This window comes from Balearica regulorum, chromosome Z, assembly GCF_011004875.1.
Source record: "Balearica regulorum gibbericeps isolate bBalReg1 chromosome Z, bBalReg1.pri, whole genome shotgun sequence".
Lineage (NCBI taxonomy): Eukaryota > Metazoa > Chordata > Aves > Gruiformes > Gruidae > Balearica > Balearica regulorum.
Genome location: NC_046220.1, coordinates 32708115 through 32733982, shown reverse-complemented (window position 1 = coordinate 32733982; position 25868 = coordinate 32708115). Strand labels below are relative to the sequence as shown.

General features: G+C 38.2%; 1 protein-coding gene across 2 annotated transcripts in view; it reads left to right on the top strand.

The window, feature by feature from the left end:
• SLC44A1 (solute carrier family 44 member 1) overlaps positions 1-25868 on the top strand; it is a 67339-nt gene that overhangs the window by 6362 nt on the left and 35109 nt on the right. For both annotated transcript variants that reach the window (XM_075740861.1, XM_075740860.1), the window contains exons 2-4: positions 12064-12153; positions 14608-14750; positions 22678-22814. In XM_075740861.1, the coding sequence (XP_075596976.1) occupies positions 12064-12153; positions 14608-14750; positions 22678-22814 (370 nt within the window). The remainder of the gene's footprint in view (positions 1-12063; positions 12154-14607; positions 14751-22677; positions 22815-25868) is intronic.

Sequence of the window (25868 nt, the reverse complement as noted above, 5' to 3'; positions counted from 1 at the left end):
AGACAATTTTTTTTTGTAAAGCAAGAACAGTTTTGGAAAAGATTAATTATCTTGCATTGTTAATAGTGAATGCTAAATCCAAAGTTTATGTTCTTGAAATCTAATTGGCATCTAGAATACTGTCAGCCATCAGAATTTTAGGTTATTAATTGTTAGGGTATATTCAGTATCATTCAGATTTTATTTTTCATTATGAAGAAATGACAATGTTTGTCATGCAGTGAAGATGTCAACTGTCTTTATGCTGCCTACTCTAAAGGCGAGCTAACTGTGCAAGTCTTTTTCTCTCTGGGGCTAACTATGATTTTTGTTCCTTTGAACTTATCTCAGTAGTTTCTTTTGTGAAAATCAAAACTTGCAAAGCAACTTGACAGAAACTGTGTCTTTGTTATTTTGCATTTGAATCTTTCTCACTTGAAAGAGCTGTTGGAAATTTGTGTAAGTCTTGTGCTTTGCTTCTAAGAAAATGGTTATGCAGAGTGTTGCCAGGTGATTTCTACCTGCTGACTAAACCAATTGCTAATTTTTACCTCTATTTGATGAAACTATTCTGAGAGCTTTTTTGCATATGAATTTTAGAGACCAAGTCTGAGTTGGTGAATAGATAATAGGATTCTTTTAGGTCTTGCAGCCACCTTAAAGTTTCACAGATTTATGAAATAAATAAATTTCATTGTGTTTCATTGTGTCTGTCCCTAGACCTCCTCTTTTTTAGTGGTTTTTTTTGTTTGTTTGTTTGTTTTCTTTTTTAATCTTCTAGGTAAGCAAATTTCTAATGTGGAAAAAAAGTCTACAATTGTGTGACAACAGCCTCAAGAACATCTGTATACACATTTAAGAAGAGAGAAAAGTCAACTTCATTTTGAAGTTCAGCTTTACAGTGCTAAGATTTATTTTCTCTGCTTTAATATGATTTCAACACCCAGCATGCAATGCACTGCAAGAATAGGAGACGATTGCAGTGTATAGGAAAGTTGAGATTCCATACTGCATTTTACATGCTAGTTTCTAGCTGTCATTATTTTTACCAGTAATGGTGCTAGAATATGGTGGAGAGTCACAGCAAGCAGAACATGATGACTTGTGCCTGATATCCTCTCTCAATAAATGTTATGTAGTTAAGCAGTCATTTACAGCAGAAATGAACTCTGCCCTGTTTGAGTGGTTTTTGTTGTTTGGATTGTCTGTTGTTTTTTTTTTAAATGGAAACAACTCTTGCTGCTCTCCAGATACCTTATTTGACTGAGGGAGAGACCTCTGAATGTTGTATTCAGATCCATAGAAACAAAACAAGAAACCCATTAAAGCATTTTGTTCAAGGTCATGATAACCATGTCCTGCAAATGCTTTGTCAGACTCCCCCTAGTTTGCTATAATAAACTGCAGAATAATTGCCTACTTCCTTGTAAGTATGCTTGTGTAATAAGCTAAGGGCTTGACACATTATTTCCCTTTCCACTCTCCTCCCACCCTTTCTTTTATAAATCACATAGAGCCTTCTTAGTATTGGTTCCTATTAATCTAATACGCTTTTGACATCCTCAAGCACTACCCTCTTATTTTAATCCTGAGTGGTTTCTTGTTATGCTAGAATTTTGGACCTGTGAGTCAGGAATTTGTACTGAAAAAGCTATGTAAGCTTCTCCCCTCCCTCCTTCCCCCCCAAAACAGTAAGCTTAAAGTTTTTTCTGATCTTCATTTGAGGAAATGGGGGAAAAAACAGTTCTAAGAAACTTTTATTGTGCTGATGATGTCCTTTATATGTGACTGAATATGGCTACTGGCTTCTCAGTTTCCAACATAGCTCTGTCTTTGGGCTTTTGTATGCAGTGATATGGAAGAATGCACATGGCCAATGTATGCAACAGTTCATAGTGTTCAGTGTAGTGCCACAAGGACCAGGTTTGTGTTGACACATGCAAATACAAGCCCCTACCTTCCAGAACCCTCCACCAAGTAGGCCTTTGAAACGTAGAAAGTTATTCTGCAAGGACTGTAAATGCAATACAAAAATAAATGATTTTATGATTGTCAGTTGTTGACAAACCCATTTGAATGTAGGATGCATTTTGAAAGAATACTTACCAAACTGCTGTGAATGTCTTTGTAAGTGGCAACATCATCATTTTTCACAGCGGTACTGTGCAGGCCACGAGCTCATAAAAGAGCTCTGATGTTTTTCTCTTGAATTCTGTCTTTAGACACTTTAAAAGGGTGAAAAAAATCTTTTAGGGAAAATTACTCATCACACATGAAGAGAGTACAAAGAACAGGGGCAGTGTTTTATATGGAATGTCCTTCATCATCTGTGTAGACCACTAATTGGGGAGTTCTGCTGTGTGGGGTTTTTTCTGCTAGTATCATGTTGTGATAAAGCTAACACATTTATAAGCAAAGTGTGTGTTGTAGTTGGACAATGTTTTACTAGTCCAAAGTTTGAAAATATTTTGTAATTTGGGACTTGCAGACTTGTAGTAAGAATAAAATCTGAGAATCTGTTAAACAGGTTGATGTACAAATAGAAAAATCAATGTAATGAAGTAACTCCGTAGGTGCAAAATATCTTCAAAAGTGAACTGAGGGGGTGTTTGTGTGTGTGTGTGTGTTGTTTTTTTGCATGACTACTTTTTATTAATTATTAAGAACCATGGAAGTACCAAACATGCTTTGAAATGGATATTATAATTCCCTGAAAAATATTACTCCTTATTTTATTGCTGCTTTCAAATAAGTACTGAACAACATGTAATGAAGAAAAGAAACAAGAACTAAATACTCTGGGGGTTAAAAACTGGGCTTTTGTCTGCAGATGGTCTTCTTTCTAAACTTTAAAATCTTAGCAGGTGTGCTGATCATGTTAGCTCTTTATTTAATCAGCTGTGTTATATTTTAAGATAAATGTTTAAGTTTTAGACTGAGGTGGAAGCATGTAATAAAGGAGTTTTAGAAGCAATGTTTAATATAAGTTGACTGCAAAGATGAGTGGAAGATGATATACAACATAGCATATGTCAGATTCATAAGTGAAGTCTTCCAGTATGAGCTTTCAGGGTAAACATCTTTATATTACACCATCAATAATGTTGTAAGTGCTGTTTTATGTGTGCTCAATTTTTGTTTACATTATGTTGAAAACTCATAAATACTGTGTGTGGAGTATGAGAACATTCGTGAAGTAGCAGGTGTGGACACATTGAATTGGTGGTATGCTTAGTCTCTGAAGAGAAGCAAAGTGTAAATTCGTTACACTTTAGCGGATAACTTTAAAGCAGTATTACAGCTCCAGAAAACTTTTCCTAGCAGGAACTCTGGATTTTGTACTAATAAAGAGCAGATGCATCTTTTTAGTGGACAGCTCCTCAGAGGACAAGTGGTAGTGTGGAGTTACTAGGCAAATAAGGATGTGGGTGCTTGTATGTAAAGTATGGGCATGTGGCTCTGAGTAAAATCCAAAAGCATGACTAGTGTCTGCTTTGCAGTAAGTTGAAAAATACAGCATTTTGTAATGAGATTGAAGCAGAAATTCCACAAAAATGGGCATTAGACACAATCATGATTTGCATGTTCTGTAATGCAGTCCCTTTTGGAATGGTCCAGAGGCATCTGGCTTGTTATCCAGCGGGTGCTGTTGTCCTGGAGGGCACTTACGGGGAACAGTGTGTATGTACAGCCACTTGTAGCTGTAATAGTCTTACAGTGACAAGCTCACTTGCCCCTGGAGGTGGGAGACTTAGCTTCAGTTCTGTAAGTCTGGGGAGAATTCAAGCCTCTCTCTCCCAGGAGAATGCTGTAATCAGCAGTCTCTTTGGGGTGGGAGCAATACTGCTCTTCCCTATAGGTCTACAAGTCTAGACTAAGAATTTTTCCTGTGTGTTTATAGTTTAATAGAGTAAAAGTCTGGATTTGCTGGTGCAAGTTCCTCCTCTAGTAATGGAGGCATACCAATAATTTGCTGTATAATAAATTATGTTTATTGTGAACTTGAGAGAATCATCTGAAATAGTGATAAACTGCAGTAAGCTCCTGCTTAGTGCCTTTATCTGAACACCTATAGGTCATGCTCAGGAAGTCTGCAGGTAAAGGTGAGCATTTTAACTGGGGCAGCTTCACACAGTGTTTCTAAGCTTCAAGGTGCAGTAAACTAAGGGTTTTCTATAAAAAATTGTAAGGTAGTTATGAGGTCATGAATTAAAGATAGTTTTAACACTTTAAAAAAGACTTTGCTTTGGATGCTTAAACAGAGTGCATTCACCACTTCGAGATTTTATATAGAGAGCCACTTTACTTGAGTTGCTACTTTTTTTTTCTTGGAAGTGAATGTGTGTGTGGAAGTGAGTGTGGGGTGGGGTTTTTTTTGAGGAGGGGTGGTTTTGAGGAACAGTGTTATCCAATCTTCAGAGTAATAGAGAATCCTAGAATAAAGACTTAGCTCTCTCTAGAGGTAACATACACAGACCTTCATATTGGCAACATCAGGGACTGTAGGCTCTGTTATTTGTGAAGCTGTTAGAAAATGTCCATGTCTTTTTCCCTCCCTCTCAGTATGAATTCCTTTGTCCAGTATCTTCAACAGGTTAAAAGTTGCCTAATGCTTTTGTTTGAAAATGGGAAATAATTTGCTAGATTTAATTTTATATTCTGATGTTTTACACACTTGTTCAGATCAGTAATTATCTACTAAGTTGGCTGTGTATGCAGAGAAATGCTCTGTTTTTCATGAAACAATTATTGACTCATGTTTATAGTGAGACACACTTACTCTACACCTGTAATTGGTGTCATATACATTTTGACTGCAAAGTGATTAAAACTTAGTTCAGATGGACCATACTGGTCATCTTACTGACTGCAGTTTAGCATTCAGAATGAAAGAGAAATGGCTGATTACTTCATTTGATGTCAAAATGGCTGCAGCTGCTTATGGAATAGGGGACTTGTGTCTTGGTTTTAGGCCTCAGGTTACAGTGATCTAGAAACACCCTAAACTATTAATGCTTAGGGTTAGGACTCATCTGCTCTTCCTCTTTAGGCTCTAGAATTAGGACCTGTTCAGAGGTGGAAGAAATTTCATTAGGACAATATACTGTTGCTGCTAGTTCTTTTAAACAGTCAAATACTGTAGAAAGGTGTACTGTGTCTTGGACAGAAAACTGCCATACTCTTCGGTAAACTCGAGAATTACATTCTTGCAGTGGAGACATTTTGGTAAACTAGTAAATTATGGTGCCTCTTTTTCATAGGTGGTATGCTTCATGATGAAGGCCAGCACATGATTGGGGCTGTTCTTTAGTTCTTAAAGATACAGGAAATGAGTGAAGAATCGTCTCCTTAAATGGTCAGTAGGAAACACTGACACATGGTTCAAGAACTGTCTTTCTGGCAGTTTGGGAATGTTTCAATAGCATGTGAAGCTGTAGTTTTAAACTTGACAGGACAGCTTCTGGACTGGATGACTTCTTGGTAGCAACCTCTTTAATCTGGCTTGCCCGTTTCCCAAGGAGAACTCAGGAGCAGACCATGCCTTACATATCATTTTGTGGTGTGCACAGTATTGCAATCTGGACCCACCAATTCTGAAGCACTGAACTTGCATTGTAGGTGTAAGATGACTGTTACGTACTCATTGTGCCATTGGATTGAATTGAATGTTATTCATACAGTCACTTGAATCTCTGGTACTTTATCAGAGCCAGCCTTCCTTCTCAGAAAGGTAGGTTTTGCAGGACACAATGGCAATTTGCCACTAAAGATCCTGGTTAGGGTCAGTATCCATTTTTGCCTCTAAGCGCTGTTTATTAATGCTGTGTGTACACTAGGATTGTTTGTCTTCTGTGTAGATAGATAGCTACACAGTCCTTTGTAATGCCTTGATTTATGCATACAAACAGCAGTAATTTCTATTTACTCTCCTACACTGAGCTACAGTCACATATACTCTGAATCCAGGTGATAAAACAACAGAGACTTTAAAGGGAATCTAGTTAGATGAATGTGGTTCTTAGGATGAGGTTTTATAATAAATGATCTTAAACTGCCACATCAGTAATAATATCCCTGAAGAATTTTAAAAGAACGATAAAAACTATCCTTTCATTTAAAAGAAAAAAACCTGTAATACTTGTGAATCAAATTTTTCCATACATTATCATTATTGAAACTGGTTTGAAATGGTAACAATGGGTATTCCAAGTTTTTTCTATAGTGGCTCTCTGCAGACCAAAAAATAAATGAAACCTATTTGAAAGGTTCATTTATGTAATCCTTTTGTAGTAATTTAAACTGCTGGTAACTTAGCATTTAAAAAAAAAAAAAAGTTTTGCACAGATTACACACATTTCCTTCAGGAAACTACTTGTTCTCCCCCAAATAACTCTTTAAAAATCATTGATCTGACTTTAGCTAACTTGGCAGCAATAGCTAATTCAGCAGCGATAGTTGATTCAAAGCCATTGCGTTGCTGTGAGCTTAATGAAAGATTGAGGTCAAACTGTTGCCTCAGAGAAAAGGGTTGTAACAAAAGCCGTTGTTCTTAAATATCAGAACCTAAATGAGAAGGGAAAAAAAAAGATCATGAATTGTTTCCACTGCACGAAGAACTATGATCAGAACTTTACCTTTGTTAGGTATCAGAGGATCTGATTGTATTGTGCAGAAAGTCCAAAGGAAATCAATCTTAACTAGTTCCATGGCTTTCAGAACTATTGATTTGGTTTTTAGCTGGGTTTTGTGCTTAAAAAACAAAATAAACATATGTCCCACTGAGGAGTATGGTCATAGACACCATTTTGAGAAACAAGCTGGAGTTCAGATATTTATGCATACCAGTGTTCACAATTGACAGCCTAATGCAACAGTTCTGTGGAAGATGCATCTTAAATTTTCTTGAGTTTTGTAAATGCTCATAGGAATGAAATCTTTGTAAAGGGCGTGCAGTTGCTGTTGTGGTTGAGATATTAAAAACTTGGAAGGTGATAGAAGGGAGACTAAGGGACAGAAGAGGTAAAAAAAATTCAGTGTGTTGCTGAGGGGAGAGTGGTGGATGGATTTATTTTGTGAGCTTACCAATCTTTAAGGAAAGGTCAAACAATTAATGAACATAAATGGTGAAAGCTGTGGTGATGTTTCCATACACTAGGTCTATGTCTGGTAGTACTGTAACCCACCAGCTGAACCAACAGAAGTTTCAGAAATTGTAAGTGGTTGGAAAAGTCAAAAAGCATGGTATGAGCTGGTAAGGGGGGAATGGGCCAAATGCTGAAGTGCCTGAGTATGCTAGGATCTGAAAAAACTTTATAAATCTAGGCCTGATTGTTTAGATGGATGAGTCAAAATGCCATGTCTTGTATTCAGTATTCACTAGAAAAAAAAGTGGCTGTTTCTAAGGGTAGAAAATAAGAAAGCGTATTCTTAATGCCTGCAAATGGAAAACTGGATGTTTTGCAGCAGCGTCTTGTGTTAGAACCCGGTTGAAAGAAAAAGGAAACTAAAAGAATTGATTGCTTTTTAAGAGGGACTGTCAATGATTTGTGTGCATCTCTGTATAAAAACTATTTCAACTTTTCTGTCTTACTTTCTGTTTTGATTTGAAGTGGAACTGATTTAAACCAAATGCTGAAGTAGAAGAATATTGAATCACTATGTTTCATCTGCATGTAAGGTTTCATCTAGTGTTCCTTACAAGGAGAGGTAGTGAACAATTTGTCCTGGCTGTGGATGTTGCAAGAGTTTGGAGCACCTGCAGTCAGAAGCTGCCTCTTGAGCCCAAACAGCATAGCTCATGTAACCAGTATCTCCTGAAGTTTAACTCAGTTTGGCTTTGCTGGCTCTGGACGTTGCTTTAAAATTTTGTCTCCTCTTGGCTGTGTATGGTAGTCCTGGAGTTAGATTAGTAGTTTGGAAGATTGTTGTTCCTCGTGACTAGTAAATCTTCCTATGGGATTTTGATGGGACATCCCCTTCATCCTGGGTCTCTTCTGAGACATGTTTTGGGCTGAAAAATGTGAGGGTTGTATTTGTTCTCTTTGGTTTTATTTTTTGTCCTTAACTACTTGAATAAAGCTGTATCTGTATTCTTACAACCTGTGTGTTCATATGCAAATAGGAATAGCTCTATACCTTCAGTTGCTAGCTTAAACTCACTAGCCAAAGTAAAGCCTGGAGTCTAATGTCTCTCTGCGTCTCCTTTTCATTCAGTGGATGTTACTCAGGCCAGTTATTCACTGTGTGGTCCTTAATTCCGCCTGACTCAACTGTAGCTTCATTTTCTTCCTCCTGAAACATGCAATCTGATCACCACAAGACTTTAGGATTTCTTTCTGCTGCCTTTCTCATGGTGTTGCAACATCCTCTGTTGATGGAAATTTCCACCATCTTTATCCTGATCTTATTCACATTTTTGCTATTTACTCACAGCTTGATTAGCCATATATATAATACTGCAGATGTTCTTTACTTGGCTTCTTGCTTCAGTCACATTACTCCCGAATTGTACATTGCATAAGACATTCTGTGTTAAAAAAAATTCTCTGTAATTCCTTGCATCTGTAGTCTTCTGCTGTCATGCCATACTTTTATACTTTTTTGTGTGCTTATGTGTGCTTTGCACTCTGGTTGGGAACGGTGAGTGCTGGTGTGGTAGCATCCAGAACAGCTATTACAGTTAACAGTGAAAGCAGTAACTGTTGGTTCTGTGCTATGCTGATACCTGTAAAATATATTACAGTACGCAGGAGATATGTATATTCAGACCTGCTATGTGGTGCTGCAAAGGTGTATTTTGGAAGTGTTAGGGAGAAAGAAATCTGGATGATGGGGTTCTATGTTTTGAAGTGTCTGGATGCAATGAATACCAAGAAAATGGCCCCTTTTTATTTTGCATTTGCATACAAGTATTTATTCTCTTGAGACCACCTAGCTCTGAATTCAACTAAAAAAACCCAACAGCTAATGTGCTGGCATTTCTCACACTTCTCTTCTGCAAGAGAAAGCATAACTTTAGACATCCAGCTGTCTAGGAGTGGAATTAAGACCCAATTGTAAAATTGTGCTGCACTCAGCAGTTATGATTTGTTTTTGAGAAGCATTGAGTTTGCTAAGATTTTTTTGCAAAATGGACAAACTTCTGAACACACCCTTTCGAGTTCCTGAGTAAATAACTCTTAGGATCAGCACAGAAGAATTGTTATGGGTAGGCGAAGTGTTCCCAACCTGCAAGTGTGTCTTGGAGAGGCAAGCTCTTTTGCCTGCTTTCCACTCTGATAGAGCTCCTGATTCTCTGTGCTGTGCACTGGTTATCCTATGCTTTGTTGATGGCAAGCATATCCATAGGTAGCAAAGCATAAATTATAAAAGCTCTGTTGTAAGAGAAAACTTAATCAAATTTTTTTTTTTCTTCTAGCTTATCTAGCTTTCTTGCATCAGCAAATATTGAAGGCTCTTAATCTGTCTGGGGAAAAGATGATTTAGGATTGCAGGCAAAGCATGTCTGCTAAAATTTTAGGGTATTTCAGTTAGAACGGAGACAAAGCATAGTTTCCAGACTGCAGAGCAAACAACATTTGTTATACCTTATGTTGACCATAGATTAACAATTTGTGTTGCTCAAGCATGAATATCAAGGTCTCAGTAAACATCTAAGGGTGTTGAGTGGACGGAGAGTAGTCACTAGAGAGACATGGACACCAACATCAAAGATGAAGATGAAGGGCTGTGAAGCTATGGAAGAAGATTCAGTGGGAATCCTGAGTACAAGGAAGCAACTGAGAAGAAAACAGCAGATAGATACTGGTAGCTGTCTTGGGTTGTAGCATGATCCAGAGAGAAGAAAGATTGGACAGCCTTCTGAAGAAGGGCATTGTTCTAAAGATGTATAATTTCGTAACAATGTTAGTATGCTGAGTTGTTAAATTGAGGGTTGGTAAGTATCTAGTGCCTTTTGAATTGCCTCCAAGGGTACTTTTTGCTTAAAATACCTTCTTTTTTTTTTTTTTTTTAATATTTTTTCATTATGTTTTGGAGCAGAGTAAAGACTATGGACACAGAATTAATCCCTCTATGCATTACACCTGGCATTTCAAGTTTCTTCTTGGCATATAAATTGCAGTCCACTTAGTAAATAAGACGGATTACTTATGGTAATTGTGACTAGTCAGACAACCTAAATCTTTGCCAGAGCTATTCCAGAGGATGTGTCCAGTGGCTTTTAAAAATCCTATTAAAAGATTTTATTTGCAGATGGTACAGAGAGGATAAAAAACCCCAACAAAACAAAGAAACCATACCATGCAATGTATCTTGATGCTGCCTCTTGTCAAGGGCAGCTTACTTTTAAGGTGTGGCTATCACTGAAATTTCTCTCTGCTGTTTGTAAATAAAAGTAAATCTTTAAAGAGTCCAGAGTTCTTGGAGTGGATTTAGGAATAGAAAGCATGAAGCTTTACATATTTTATGCTATTATGATTACGCTAATTACAACAATACAGATGTCACAATCTTGTTGTAAATAGTAAGTTTGAATAGCATGTTAGTTTTAAGTGTGAACTGCTAGAATCAGAAAACCATTTTGTTGAATGATTGTAGTAGTATGCATAATGTCACCTTTTAGCACCTCTCAGTACTGATTATTGAGTAAAATAAAAAGAAGTTTGTTCAGAACTCGGAGTGAATTTGCGCAGTTTGAATTAATAATATAAATATAGCATCTGCAACTGGATCTTCCTTATATGGGATTACAAAAATAGCATGGAATTCCCTAATGCAAAGCTGGACTACTTATAAAACTACTTTTTGAAGCATGGTGCATGGAGGATTTCATTTACATTATATCCAGTTTGTAAATGCTATTATATTTAAAGTTTGCTTTGTGCTTGTGAATTAGCAAAACCCAACATCAATACCAAAAAACCCCACCTTGCTAGTGTGTTAAAAAAACCCCAAACGTACTGAAGATAAATGCTGTTGACATTTTCCCAACCATTCTGTTTTAATTCAGTGCTGACATTTGCTACCTTGTCAAGAAAGTCTTGAAAATGCTTCAGTCTTGAGAGGAAAAAGAAATTGGAAATTTGAATAGGTTTCCCCTTCTGCTCTCTCTGAAGGGTACTGTTCTGTATTCTCCCTATATCAATCTCCTTTTCTTTGTGTGTGGTTTTTGGGTCTTAGTGGACCTGTGTGAACAGTTAGTACTTGGGAACTAATGGAAAAGCTTGTCTGTGCAGCTGTGTATTTTTAAAAGTAGCTGTAATAAAAGATTTTGTTATAATAACCAAATTCTGATATGGTGGTTAGTTTTGCACTACAGCCAATGTAACTTCTTTTCTTAAAAGCATTTTGCCTAGATAGCAAAATGACTGTTTTTAACAAACTTTAATTATCTTAGCAGTATGTACACACTTGAGCAATTTTACCTAACGAGCAGCAAACTGAATTGCTTACAACTGCCTCTTTATACTTTGCAACAGAGTCTCCATCATTAAGTGTTTCAACCTTTAAGTACAAGCCTTTGCTTTCTGGGACCTGGGCAATACTGACTAGGGATTTCTTTGCTGAAATGTTAAGCTCAGCTGTCTCTTGGCAGGTAGAGAACTGTTCCTTCAACAGCAATTTATTACCTTCTTTCTACCTCCACTATTTTAAAATACTATTGGCAGGTTTAACAACTTAGGAGCTTTTGAAATGTTTAACCTTTTATCCTTCTTGGAAAGCAGATTACTGGAAGGTAGCTTTGGGAGAGGGTAATAGCAGATATTGTTGATTCCATGCCATTATCTTCTCTTGGTTAATAAAAAAAGAAAAGTGAAAAGATCTGGTTTCATGGATAAATACCTGTAAATTCCGGGATAAACTGTTGATCTAGCTTCCAATTGAGGCACTTCTTTTGAATTGTCACTCAGGAATCTTACTCTAAGTTTTTTGGCCAAGTTACTTCAGCAATATCAGAGTTTAAAGATAATTCCTGGTGTATGTTAGTGCCATGGATAATTGTTTTCTGCCTTTTCTATTACAAGCAGAAGACAATTGAATTGAATAAGTGTTAATGACCTTATCCCTCTCTTCTCATGCAAGAGCTCCAAGCGAGAGTGGAAGCCTCTGGAGGACCACAGCTGCACAGATGTACCATGGCTGCTGTTATTCATCCTCTTCTGTGTAGGAATGGTGAGTAAAACTCAAAGGATTCTGTGAAGGTTATATTGTTGGAGAGTTTGCATTCATTAGAAAGAAATTTTAATACTCTTCATTAACTTAGTCACTGTGTAAGATTAGGGTATACTAGCATGGGATCTGCCAGCTGTGGAACAGAAATGGGTGGTATGTACACATCAAAGGCCTTTGGTGGGGATCCATCATTTATTATTTGTGCCAGTTCTTGCTCCAGCTCCTTGTCCCTTGAAATTCCAGTTCCATTGTGATTTTCATCGTGGAGAGGTATCACTAGACTCATGCTCTTTATGGGACTGTGGATGTCCCAGAAATGATAGCTGAGTCTGGTAAACAGTTCTGTGAATCACAGTAAACTTTTTGCTGAGAAACAAAGATTCTGAATATCAAACAGTTGACTGTTTTCTTCTTGGATGCTTAATAGAAGCACCTATTATTAACAACCATATTACTAATGGTAAGATCTTTCTTTCCAAGTTATCCCAGCTTTTTCCTGTGTGATGAAACCATCACCTTGCTCAAGACAACCTCACAACACTGTACACTTTATATTACAAGACAAACCTCCAAAAGATGCAGATTAGTGAAAACTGGAAATACACTTCTTTTCATCTTCTTTTATTTCATGGACCTACATATGCTGCTCTTCCTAAACAGATAATGTCTGTCACTGTCTGGTGCTACTGTGTTGCAAGCAGTAGCCCTTAGGACTTTGGGAGTTCTGTGCTATCAGCTTTCTTTTCTACTGTCCCTTGATCTCTGGTCTTTAGAGTTATTCCTTTGGAAAATTTCTTTTTCTTTCCCCAAAGTGTTTATCACTGGCTACACCTCAAATGCAAAGATGATTTTTTTTGTTTGTTTAAATCATATGAATTATATTCTCACTGTAACCTGTGAATAGCTTGAAATTTTAAAAAATACAGTACTTCCTCAAACAAGCAGGTCTTTTTTGGGTGAGTTTTTTTTTCTTGCCTTTGTTGATGTTCCCTTGTTACTCAGTCTATACCTACCTGTTCCCCCAATTAAAAAATTAGTCTGCTGTGGGTTAGTGTCCCAGATTTTCCTATCTAAGCAATATAATATGCAGAGTAATTATCTTATTCGGGCAAATACTGTTAGTTACAGTTTTAGGGGACTTCACTTGAAGTACCATGATGGGTTAGGAGGGCATCCCCGCACTGTTCTAAATTAGATTAGATGGGGGACAAATTGCGTGATTTCCCTTACCCAGTGTGTAGGGAAAAAATTCTTGAACCAGCCAAGAACCTGAGCACTATTGTATGTAAAATGCATGCTAGTATGTCCTTTACAGAATAGTAAGACATCTGAGAAATTGGAAGTAAGTGCTGGAAATCAGCTTTAATTATTACTTGTGATAGTCTTTTGATCACTTTGCTCTCATTTTTCACTTTGAGTATTAAGTCTATGAGTGCATTAGTGCATTGGCCAGACCAACTTGCTGTCTGGAATTTCTCTACAGTGACAGCCTGTCTGTCGGAGAAGGTAACTCTCCTGTATCTTTAGACCTTTGAAACAACCTACATTTTAACTGTTCCATGATGACTTCATTACCTGTTGTCATCATCTCATCTGATCCTGTCACTGCCATCTGTTGCTCCACACATTTGTCTCAGCCATTTGCTCTGCTTCCCTTTCTCAAATCTTAGCTTGCCTCATCTGTAAAAACAGCTCATTGATGGTAGCAGAGTGAGCCACTGGTTCAGTTCACCCTGTCAGGGGTGTTGCTAGAGAGCTAATGAGTCTTTTGGGCCAGTCTCCTCCTCATATCATCACCACCTTGATCTTGGTTGTGCTAGTGAAATATATCTGAAAGTTCACAGCAAGACCTGCCTGACGTTGGGTATTTTCCACATGAATCTGAGCCATTTTGCATTCTCTTGCTCTGTTTGTTGCCTGCATTTCAACCCAACATCTGGAACCATAGTGGCCTTGACCTCACTTGCTCTAGAGGATTTCCTTAAAAGGAACTTACGTCAGATAGGGCTCTTCATTCTAGTTCATCTTTGAAAGCACATAATTTGAAGGAAGAAAATAAAATCTTAAAGCAAGAAAATCTAGACTGTTTAGAATCTTCTAAGATGCATACTAACCTTTGTCAACTCCAGCTCTGCTTGTAGCTCTCCTTCTCTGCCTGCCCTTGGCCTCCCTTCTGCTTCATGCATGACTTGCTGACAATATGACACTCAGAAAACTACCTGCAAGATTCCTAACACTGCTTGTCTAATATGCAGTGTTAGATGTCTGAATCCTCCTTTTGTCTTGCATTTAATTTCATAATTGCACAACAGATCTCTGTGGATGGCCCTTGTCTTTCCTTTTTCAGTCTGAAAGAATTTTTTAAAAAAGTCTGCTTAGAAACAAATGAATTACACTGACTTTTCCCAGCTGTTAAACAGTATTACTAAACCGTGTGGTATTTTTCTCCTCCAGGGGTTTATCTGTGGCTTTTCAATAGCTACAGGAGCAGCTGCAAGACTGCTTTCAGGATATGACAGTTATGGAAATATATGTGGACAGAAAAATGTCAAGGTGGAGGGAATAATCAACAGTGGTTTGGACCTCACACACAAGAAGTGAGTATGTGATTCAATTGCTTTGTTCTGTAAACCAGGAAAGGCAAAACATTTCTTCCTTTGTGAGTGTTTTTCAATAAAATGGGAAAAAGGATATCCTAACTCATTCCTCCTTGTCCTTCTCCACTCTTCTCACCTAGAAAACAACAATCTTTTGTAACAACCAGCAACAATACTGAGAGAGTGTATGTTGACAGATGTGCAATAAGAGTATAGCTAACTCTTACAGAAGAGGCTTGTGGAGAAAATGCACAAAGATGTTAAGCAGCACACAGCTTGTACTAAGCTGTGTCATGTGAAAACACATACTTACAGGTCAGAACCAGCACAGGTTATTTCCTATCCTGCAGAAAAAAAATCATACTGCAGTAGTATGGAGCTACTACTGGAGCTGAATAACAAGAATTCTGAACTGGAGGGCTGATAACCTGTGAACATCTGTTGAGGTCAGTCTGCCAGTCAATAATCAGACTGCATCTGTACAACTTGGATGACTTTAGAAAGTAAACTATTTAATCTAACCTTAAAACAGTGATATTAATTGACCAAAAAAAGGTGTTCCTTTCACTGATTACTTCAAAGAACTAACAAGTCTTTAATTTCTGATTATGGTAGCCTTTTACTTCACACTTTACTTTCACACTAACAGAAAATCTGTAATTTGCATGAATTATTTTGGAAGGATGCTTCCCTAAGATCTGTGTATTTTGAGTTGTTATAGTAAAGATTTCTAAATATCTGTTTTAAGATTTAATGTGGCTAGGTAATTGGTCTGTTATCAGAAGAATTTGGCTTAAATAAAATAACCTGTCTTTTTCTTCTGTCAAAAGAATAATTTCTTAATCTAATCACAGCTTCAAGGAGGGTTGAAGGGCTTAAAACTTATGCAGCATAATTTTCCTACTTATTTGTATAAAAAATTTAGCGCTTTCTAAAATCAGGTGTATTCAATACAAAATTGTCATTCTTGTGACAGAAAATACAAATTTAAAGTTGTATTTTTAAGCTTGCTCACCTTTAGAAAGAAATGGTCTCTGAGTTTGTGTGAAGGCAGAGAAACTCAGACACCTTATTGAAATGTGGCAATTAACAGTGTAATAGTCTCCTACATGTGACAGAAATTGGGCCATCATGAAAAGCAATAGCTACTACTGCTAAGTGATTTCTTTTCATAAAGGCAGGATTGAAAGTCAGCAAATAAAAATAGAGACTCTTTTTTAACACAGTTGATAGACCCCGTTGCATGTCAAAATCTTAATAAGGTTCAAAAGGATTATGTTTCTTTAATAAAGGTATTGTGGCTTGAAAATGAATGGATACATTCATATAGGTTATCAGCATTTCTGTTTGGTTGAGAGTGAAAGAACACCTTCTACCAAGGCAGCTTATTCTATAACTGTTCATGATGAAGTACAGTCCAGGGTATTGGAAGAGGCTAGTTCTTATATAAGCGAGTGATCCTTCCCACTCTCACACCCTATGGCTTTTTAAATTTGTTTGGCAGTTTTTCAGAAGAAACTATCTGCTTTGCATCTGTCTCTAGCAGATGGAGTTCCTGCAGTGTCTGAGGTGCAGTTCATAGTAGTATTTCATGCTGTTTCACAGGAGCACTTTTTAGACAGACGGTAAAAATAACTCTTCTTACTGCTTATACATTTCCATTTGTGTAGAGAAAGAAAGGGCTTTAAGCTGTACATATGTGGTTCTGGCAACATGAAGTTATTCTCATTTCATTCCGCTTGCAGGGTAATTCTGTCTTCATTTTCCAGTTCAAGGCAGAAAAGCTAAATCATCTGTAAAAATAACATTTTCTTCCCTGTAAATGACAGCAAACTACAGGCACTGTAATGAGGAAGTGAAATGGATGTGGTCTGTGTGGATGTGGAAAACTGGGTGGTGAGGAGCAGAGTCCTCACAGGGGTATGATTTGATCCATTTGCATCAGATATGCTGAAACCAATGAGATGTGGTGTTGGGAAGGAGGACCAGGGACAGCCTGGTCTGGTCAACAAAGAGTGAATTAGTCATCTTGTTATTTTTACGAAGAAAACAAAGTACAGTTTTATTAGACTGCTCTAGAGTCAGACATGAGATTATAGTCTGGTCTTAGTAGTGAATTCTCATTAAACCTATCTACTTCAAATAACTTGCTTTTCAAGTTTTGGCAGTTATAAGGGAGTTAAAAAATGACCTTTTATTTGCAAATAAATTATGACCTTGGCAGCCAAATATAAGTCCCTGAAATGCTAGTTCAGTCTGATTTTTTTTTTTTTTTTTTTTTTTGATCACCAGTACTTTGCTGCTTGGACAGAATTCAGTTTGTGCTGTTTACTCTAGTATAAGATAATGTGCATGTGCTGCTATAGGGGAGAGTTAGGGTGGCATTCCACCTTAATAAATGCTTTGTCTCAGGAAAATGCTTGGCGTTTAGGTTGTGGGAAACCCAGGGAGAATTTGCAGCATGTATACAGAGAATTTGGTTGAGTGAAACTGTATACACCCTACCCATAATTTGTTTAGAGTGTGTGTGATCACTTAATTCACTTCTCCATTATTGTGGTAAGATGGTTATAGATCACAGCAAACAGTTGTTCTGCAAAGTACCCATTTGCCTATAAAGAAATGCCTTGAGGGCTGACAGAAAATCAATGATACTGGCAAATATAAGACTGTACAAAATACTTGAAGGTAAAATAGGCTTGTTCTTATGATTTGCCACCGTGCTTCCAGAATCAAGGGGTAGTGTACAAAATAACAATGACATTTGGTCTTCCTGGTTTTGCAAGGGAAGAAGAGACTGCTGTATTTCTCCTGGGCATGAATAGCCCACTTGTCTAGTAAGCTACCAGTAAGAAGCCAAAATTGTTGATACTTTTTTTTTTTAAACCTCATCTCATTTTGAAATTGTATTTTGAATTACTTGCCCAGAAATCTGGATTTTTCTTTCAGAAACGAAAAAAGAAACACATTGAAATACAAACTCAAAATGGTAGTAAAGCATAAGGAAGGTTATCCTATAGAGCCATAAAAAAAATTATGATGCATTTTGAAAAGCTCTACTGAAGTTTGCTGTGAATTACATGCCTCAAGGTGAACAACTTGCTATTGATCTTATTTTCAGACACCTCGGATTTTGAAAAATTAAATAAACTCTTGCCTTGTTCTCCTTTATGTATAGGAAACAATCAAAATTAAAGATGACCTCAAAATTTCTAATTTTTATTATGGCTACAGAAGGTAGACATATTAAAAATTATATGCAATTATTTTTACTCAAGTAACTTTTTCATCATGCCATATTTCAGAGGTTCTTTTAAAAATTTTTGATTTTCAGAAAAGTGGATTGTTAACATCAAAAAATCACAGAACCATAGAATGGGTTTGGATTTGAAGGAAGATGATCTAGTCCAACCCCCTTGCCATAGGCAGAACCTCTTTCACTAGACCAGGTTGCTCAAAGCCCCGTCCAGCCTGGCTTTGAACACTTCCAGAGATGGGGCATCCACAGCTTCTCTGGGCAGCCTGTTCCAGTGACTCACCACCCTCACGGTGAAGAATTTCTTCCTAATATCTAATCTAAATCAACCCTCCTTCAGCTTAAACCCATTACCCCTTGTCCTATCACTACATGCTCTTGAAATAGTCCCTCTTCAGCTTTCTTGTAGGTCCCTTTTAGGTACTGAAAGGCTGCTGATAAGGTCTTCCCAGAGCCTTTAATTCTCCAGGCTGAACAACCCCAACTCTCTCAGCCTGTCTTCACAGGAGAGGTGCTCCAGCCCTCTGATCATCTCCGTGGCCCTCCTGTGGATTCACTCCAACAGCTCCATGCCTTTCTTGTACTGGGGGCCCCAGAGCTGAACACAGTACCCCAGGTGGGGTCTCACAAGAGCAGAGTAGAGGGGCAGGATCACCTCCCTCGACCTGCTGGCTATGCTGTTCTTGATGCAGGATACGGTTGGCTTTCTGGGCTGCAAACCCATATTGCCAGCTCACATCCACTTTTTCATCCACCAGTACCCCCAAGTCCTCCTCTGTAGGACTGATACTTCATAAAGTTGCCTAAAGATGCTTCCTAGGTTGTAAATCTGATATACTGCATTTCCAGTAGCAAACAAATTTTCATTTGCAGTGTTGAAGCATCTCTAACAATATGATTACTTTGTTTACTTCAGTCTTTGTATTGCTGATCTAAGTTACTTTATCAACAAATTAGTCTATTGTTGATTGTGAATAAGTGAAATTGCAGCACAAAGCATGTAAGTACATTCTTCTCATGAGAAACAAAACCTGTCGTGGTGATGCAGTATGGAAATTTTAACCCTAAACTCACTTACTTTCAATAAATTGTAGCTTTAAAAACAAAAACCAAAACACCTTTTTGTCTGTCATGCTGGTGCCTAGCATTTTGATTCTTACTTTAGCTGATAGAAATTAAAAAAATCATACTCCTTTCTTCCTAGACCATAGATTGAAGCCACAGATTTGATAGCTTGGAGTTTGCTTTGCAGCTGCCTTACTGCTCTCAGATCTGTCTCTGAACCATGCAATGCGATGTTTGAATTACACTTGTCTGTTTAAGGGTATGCTAACACAGCACTTCAGTCAAAACTTCATATGGCAATATAGTTTCATTGTGTTTCTAAATTTCCAGGCTGCAGTTAAAACTGTAGTATTTATTTTACAAAATATTCTAATTTCTTCTATTGTTTAAAATTATAGCTTGGTCCTTGAGTTTAAATGATTATAGAAGTAGTCTGGATTCTAGTTTGTTAATGTTGACCTTCCTGACTGCTTGTCTTTCGGTTTTTCTTGGTAATATGTGTTAAGGCAAGTTTGGAAGAACATCCTGCCTGGCCACTGGAGTCCAGCCCGGTACAGCCCCGGACCCAGGGTCTCTGCCTGGGCTGAGGGACATGAATGGACAGATGTACATGGGACACTGACATGGTTGATTAGAGACCAGCACTGACCAGACACTGCCCTCAAGAGTGCCCACATGTAGGACACACATAAAACCCCAGGAGAGACAGCCACCTCCCCTCCTCCTCCTGGGCTGGCAGAGGCAGAACGTCACTAGTGCAGGCACACACATAACTCCACATTCACATGCACGCTTATGGATGCCCCAAGTACCACCACAGCCTCTCTGCCCACCCAGCACCCCTGCCCCAGTCCCAGGCCCTCTTACCTGCCCCATGGTTCCCCTCTACTCAGCAGCTAGTCCATCTTGGTGCTTGCTAGCAAACATGCACACATTCATCCCACAGGTACCCCACGCTCACAGGTTCCTCCAATACCAGCACAGACACTCCACCCACCCAACACCCCTGCCTGGACCTACAGCCTCCTATGTGCCTGCCAGTACAGCTGCAGTTTGCTGGTGAGTTACACATGCACACCCTGCACACATCCACTTTGGGGAAGGTACAGCTGCTCGTCCAGTGCCAGCAGCACCACACAGGCTGTGGCCCACAGTCCTGTTCCAGCTGCTGCCACTGAGCCCCTCACTTACATTGCACCCACCCCTCCCCACCCTGTCTCCCCCTGTAGCTGTTTTTTTGGGACACATGTTGTTGCTACCCCAGTGGCTGGTGGCCAAGACCCCTCCCTGACCCAGTTGCTGGCACTGAGACCCCACTCACTTTGGTAGCTGACACCACAGGACTGGGCTACACACACACCCCCCCCCCCCCCAATGCCAGTTGCTGGTATCAAATCCATCACGCTGGTCCCGCTAGTAGCTGGCACTTAGTACTTTCAGCACCCATGCACATGGGTGAGATTATGCATAGAGAAGAGTTATGAAAGGTTTTAGTAAGAAGATAGGACAGACTGTAGTGATCAATACTGACCAGCCCTGGCTTACATGCAATTGGCCCCTTTTACACCCCTTTCTGTCTCCCTCCCCGCTTTGTTTCTCACCAGTCATGTTCCATGCACATTCCCTCAGCAGCTGGCACAATCCCACTGACACCCCCCACTGCATCCTGCACCCTCAGGTTTGTGTCCTTATCAGTTGCAAAGCCCTGGTTTTTCCTGCAGTTTCTTGATAGCCCATCAATTACTGTGATTGACCAGGTTTGTTTCTGGTTACTGTTTTCATTAACACTAATGGGTCAAGTTTTATGTCTGAGTGTCTCCCTCCTTTCCTTATCATCACAACTTGGCAAGGTCCTTAGTTAGATAATCTTACTGAAAGGTAAGAATTCTCTCACTGCACATAGCCTTACTAATTAGTGCAACTGACCAGGTTTGTTCTCATCACAACCTCCGTTTGACTCTGTGCATTCTTGTTTGTAGCTCCTTTGACTAGATCCCCTCAAAGGAGCAGACGCTCTCCTTCCACATACCCAAGAGCAACCGCACGAACTTGTCCTCTTAAAGAGGAAGCCATAACAAGAGTGTCCAGTTAACACAAGTGGTGTATGTCTTGGCATCAACTCAAGAGTATTTTCTTTGAAATAAAAGAAAAATGTGGAACTGATGGCCTGTTGCTCACACGCAGTTACCTTGGCTGTGTGTGTGGGACAGAAGTTTTTATGTTTGCACTTGCTTATTAGATTTTCACGATCTGCGGAGTCCTGAGGTGTGTAGTATGTCTGAAGTAAAAAAACAGAAATAGTACTGGATAATTTTCATAGAGATGTGGACAAGGAAAGGGTATGTTTTAAGAATGTAAGGAGTCTATAACCACATTACAGGTGATACAGATGACATGGGTTTTGATGGACTTTCAGGAAGTAAGATAGGGAGCCTTGAAAGACTGAAAAACTGTACTAAGTAGTAGTAATTCTTGTATGAGACTGGCTAATAGAACAGGTTTTGTGTGGGGGAAAGTTAGACAGCAACTGGCACATAGACTGAAAGTGTTCAGGCAGGACCTAAATGCTTTCTGGGAGCAGAAGGGATTTTTATTGATTACAGAATTAATTCCTATCATGAGGACTGCAAAAATAGAAATGGCATTCTATATGGTGGTTTGGTGGTATTTTCCTATGATGATGTTAGATTATATGAAGAAAGTATTTCAATGCATAGTATATTACCAGAATTGTAGGAATTTGAAAGACTTGTTTAACTTCAGAATAGAAAAACATTCTCCGTCTGCATTATACCATAAATGGACAAGACTGTATGGTTAGCATTTATGATGAAATGTGTATAGCCAGGAGAAGATGTTGGCGGGGAATCTATAATACATACTTCACAAATTGGGTTTTTAAAGCACAGTGACTCATCATGGAAAGTTAGCATATAGAATCTCTTTAAAATACTGCACTTGAATATTAGATAGTTCTACTTGAAATATCTGAACAATTTTTATTTCAAAATAAATACTACAGCCATATGGACTTGTGGTGTGGAAAATCAATCTAAACCGGAAAACTGTTCTTTGTTACTGGTATTATGTGTGTTCATTAAAATAACCGTGGACTTTATCCTCTTCACAGCATAAGTATAAACTTACGGGGTTTGTTGGGTCTTTTTGGAAAAAGTTGGAAATCTTGAAGTCAGGTTTAATGTTGAAGTGGAGCTTTGTGAATGTTTAGACCTGTATCCTTGAAGAGGCATTGTAGAAGTGCTGCCATTTTTATGAACAGCACCATTTGAAATGACTTGAATCTGGTAGAGTTAAATGTCCTTTCTGTGTGATCCAGAAGTATATAAATATCCATGTATTTGTTATGCATGTGAGTACCTGAATTCTTTTGACCCACACCATTATGATAATACCAATTTTCCTGTGTTTCTGGGTAGGCTGAAGGTTAGTGTTGGCTGAATCTTATAGTTTGAAATGAAAATCATAGAATATCTCAAGTTGGAAGGGACCCATAAGAATCCTCAAGTCCAACTCCCAACTTGATTTTGTTCAGTGTAATTGTTAACTAGAATATAAGTAATTTACCTTTTTTTTTTTCTTTCCTAGGTATGTGTTCTTCTTGGATCCATGCAACATCGATCTAGTACATCAGAGGATCAAGTCCCTTGCTTTGTGTGTATCAGCTTGCCCAAGAAAAGAACTGAAAACTCTGGCTGATATTCAGAAATTTGCAGAAACTAATGGTATGCAAAAAGCATGTCTGATTTTGTTCATATATTAGATATTTTCATAGGATTAAAAAAAGGCTTGTGCATTAGCTGAACTGAAAATTAACTATATATTAAGAAGTATCAATAGAAATAATGTGATATTTTTATTAAGCTAAAACTGTACTAAATCTTGCAGTATTAATATGCTTCTGTCATGTCTTGGACAGTTTTGAAAGCTCATTGTTAAAAGAGAAGTACAAAGTGTAATGAGAATTTGAGGAAATGTCTAACTGTAGGAAATGTTCTCAACTCCTATGGAAATGTTCTGACGCTGCTGCTCAACAGTGATGCTGTTGAAACGTCCTGATGTATATGGGGCTAGTGAGAGCAATGCTGCTATTGAACTGTGCTTGCAGCATGGAGTATGGCTGTGGATGTGGAAATACTCCTGCTTTCATTCAGTGGTACAGTGCAGTTCCTGTTTGGGTTTTTTTTTTTGTTTTCTTCCACTTTTCTTTTTCAAAGAAATGTAAAGGAAAGTAACTGTATTAACAAATGAAATATTGTACCCTATCCTCCCCAAGAGCAGTACTTGTTCTATGTAATAATAATACTGATGTTATTCACTCAATCCATATTTTAACACTGTATGGAATAAAAAGCATGAGAGGTAACCAACTTTTGGACCTTTCAAAAGAGAGCAAAGATAAAAACTTTAAACAATTTGAGGAAAGTTCATCAGTTTTCAGCTATTCAAGTGGGAGTGTTTTGTCCTAAACTTTCCCACTTAATCTTTTAAAATGCTGCAGTAAGGTTTCTTTACAAGTTACTTGGCTAATGATGGGTCAGTTTGGGTGGCAAAGTTGAAAGCAGATTACTTTTCCTAGAAGGAAATGAAATGTTAATTTCTGTTCTGGTACAGGTCATGTGAGTACTTCTTGTTTGAAAGTGGAGCGGGTTGAAGTGGCCCTAGGACACTGTTAGTACTCTTGGTTCTCCCACTGCATTGTGCTTGCACATCTGGGTGTCTGAATTGGGGACCTGTGGCATTAGGGTGCATGTGGAGCTGTGCCAGCACAGTGCAGCGGGCGGCCTGAGAACAGCAGCTTGCTCATGTGAGCTGCGTACTGCTGTCAAATACAAGCCCACAGGGAAACTAGCCAGTATCATCATGCAGTTTTACTCTTCACCCCTTAACCGGGCATACTGAGTTTATCTTAATTAATGCAGGCCAGCTATTTGTTGGTGTGAAGTCAAGGTCATCAGTAGTGGGGTTTCTTAAGTACCTCTTGAAACAGTGAGATGCAGTCATGCCTTGTTTTACCACAAAAATTGTTTCTATGTTTGTAAGTCAAGTCTCATATTAACTGTGCCTGAAATATCTTCAGCATAACCATCTTTTAAAGTACACCAAAAACCACTCTTCCTAAAACATGCTATGCCTTCTCCTTGTGATTGTCCACTCTATCTCCCTGGTTGTTTTAGGTTTAAAATAAATCTTTCAGATTTTTAAAAAAATAAATATCAGAGTGAATTAATTGTTTTAGTTTACAAGAAGCTTTGTCAAAAGTATGAAACATAGTATTACAGCAGAACAGAATCATTAATGAGTTCAAGTCCTAATTTTCATTTATTATATTGGGCTAGTCAAAAACAGGTACTGAGCTGAGCTTTCCTTTTACAGATGAAAACTGTGCAAGACTAGAATCACACAGTTCAGAGAAATACTGTCATCGTCATGGTTTCATGGTTATGTTTCTGTTCAAATGTTCACTGACCTGTACAGGTTCCAAAAAGCAATGGTTTGCAGCAAATGAACAGCTTAAGTATTGATCACCTTAAATGTTGCATATGTATAGTAAAAGTTAAAGCATGATTCAGTCTTAAAACAGAGCAAGAACAGTGAATTAATGCAAAAACTATAGTACTCGGTAAACAGAATCATTTTTCTGAGAGCCACTTTGTAACTATGATAGTGGCTTTAAATTAATTAATCCTAGGATTATGTTTGGCTGTCTATTTCAAGTTATCATAGACTCCACAATAAAAAGGATAATAAAGAAATCTGAGGACTTTGAACATGACTGCACAGAGCTTAATTGCAATATCTATGTTTGCAATGATACTTAGTTAAAATTTAGAATTCAACTGTGAAGTTCTGAAGAAGGAGGGCAACACATATGTGTTTGGTTTCTTGTGATAATCAATGCTGAATTTTCCAGGCTTGCAACTTCTAACACTCAACAAGAAAACCACCTTAATGTTTTATGGGTATATGGGTAGAGAATGCAGTCAACTCTTAATTTTGCTCTACTGAGCCTTTCTGAAAGCTTTTAACTCTTCCTGCAACCTGAAGAAAACAGTTGTGCTGGAGATAGGCTCTGTGTAGGTTGTTGCATGTGCATTTGAAGAGTTAACCATTTTCACCTGGCTCACATGCCTTCCTTGAAATCACCTTACTTGTACATACACCTTGGAATTCTGTGATGAATTACTGTTTAAGCACCCTCCCATCCCAAAGAAATCTTCTGTTGTGCCTCAGACCATCAAGAGGTGGTATGGTAAGTTCAAATAAAGTTTTTTATCTAAACATCTTTATCAAAAGATGTAACATAGTAAACCAAGTTACAACATCGTTATACCGATTAATTGATTTTATCAATACCAGGTATGATCTTCCAGCTAGCTTAGCATTAATGGTATTGTCCCCAAAGTGGGACAGGCACTTGATTGCCTGTACACAATATGGCAGAACTGCCAACCCCTAAGGTTCAGAGCAATTATGGCAGATCTCTTACTGTGCAGTACAGCTTGTATTTTTCTGTAAGCAAGATTATAAATAAGCATTTAGGGCAGGAAAAATGCTTGCTTGAGGCTTGAAGATCATTTTATGACAAAGCAGCCTTTGGCTTCCTGAATCAGTAATGATGCACTTGCTATTCTGCTGTAATTTGTGAAAGGAGCTGATTTGGTGAGTAATGCTGCACCATTTCAGGACAGTAACTTCAATCTCACTCCCACCCCACTTGCTCCCCCACAGTCAGGTCCTGCATTTGCAGTACCTTCCCATCTAAGAAACAAAGAGGT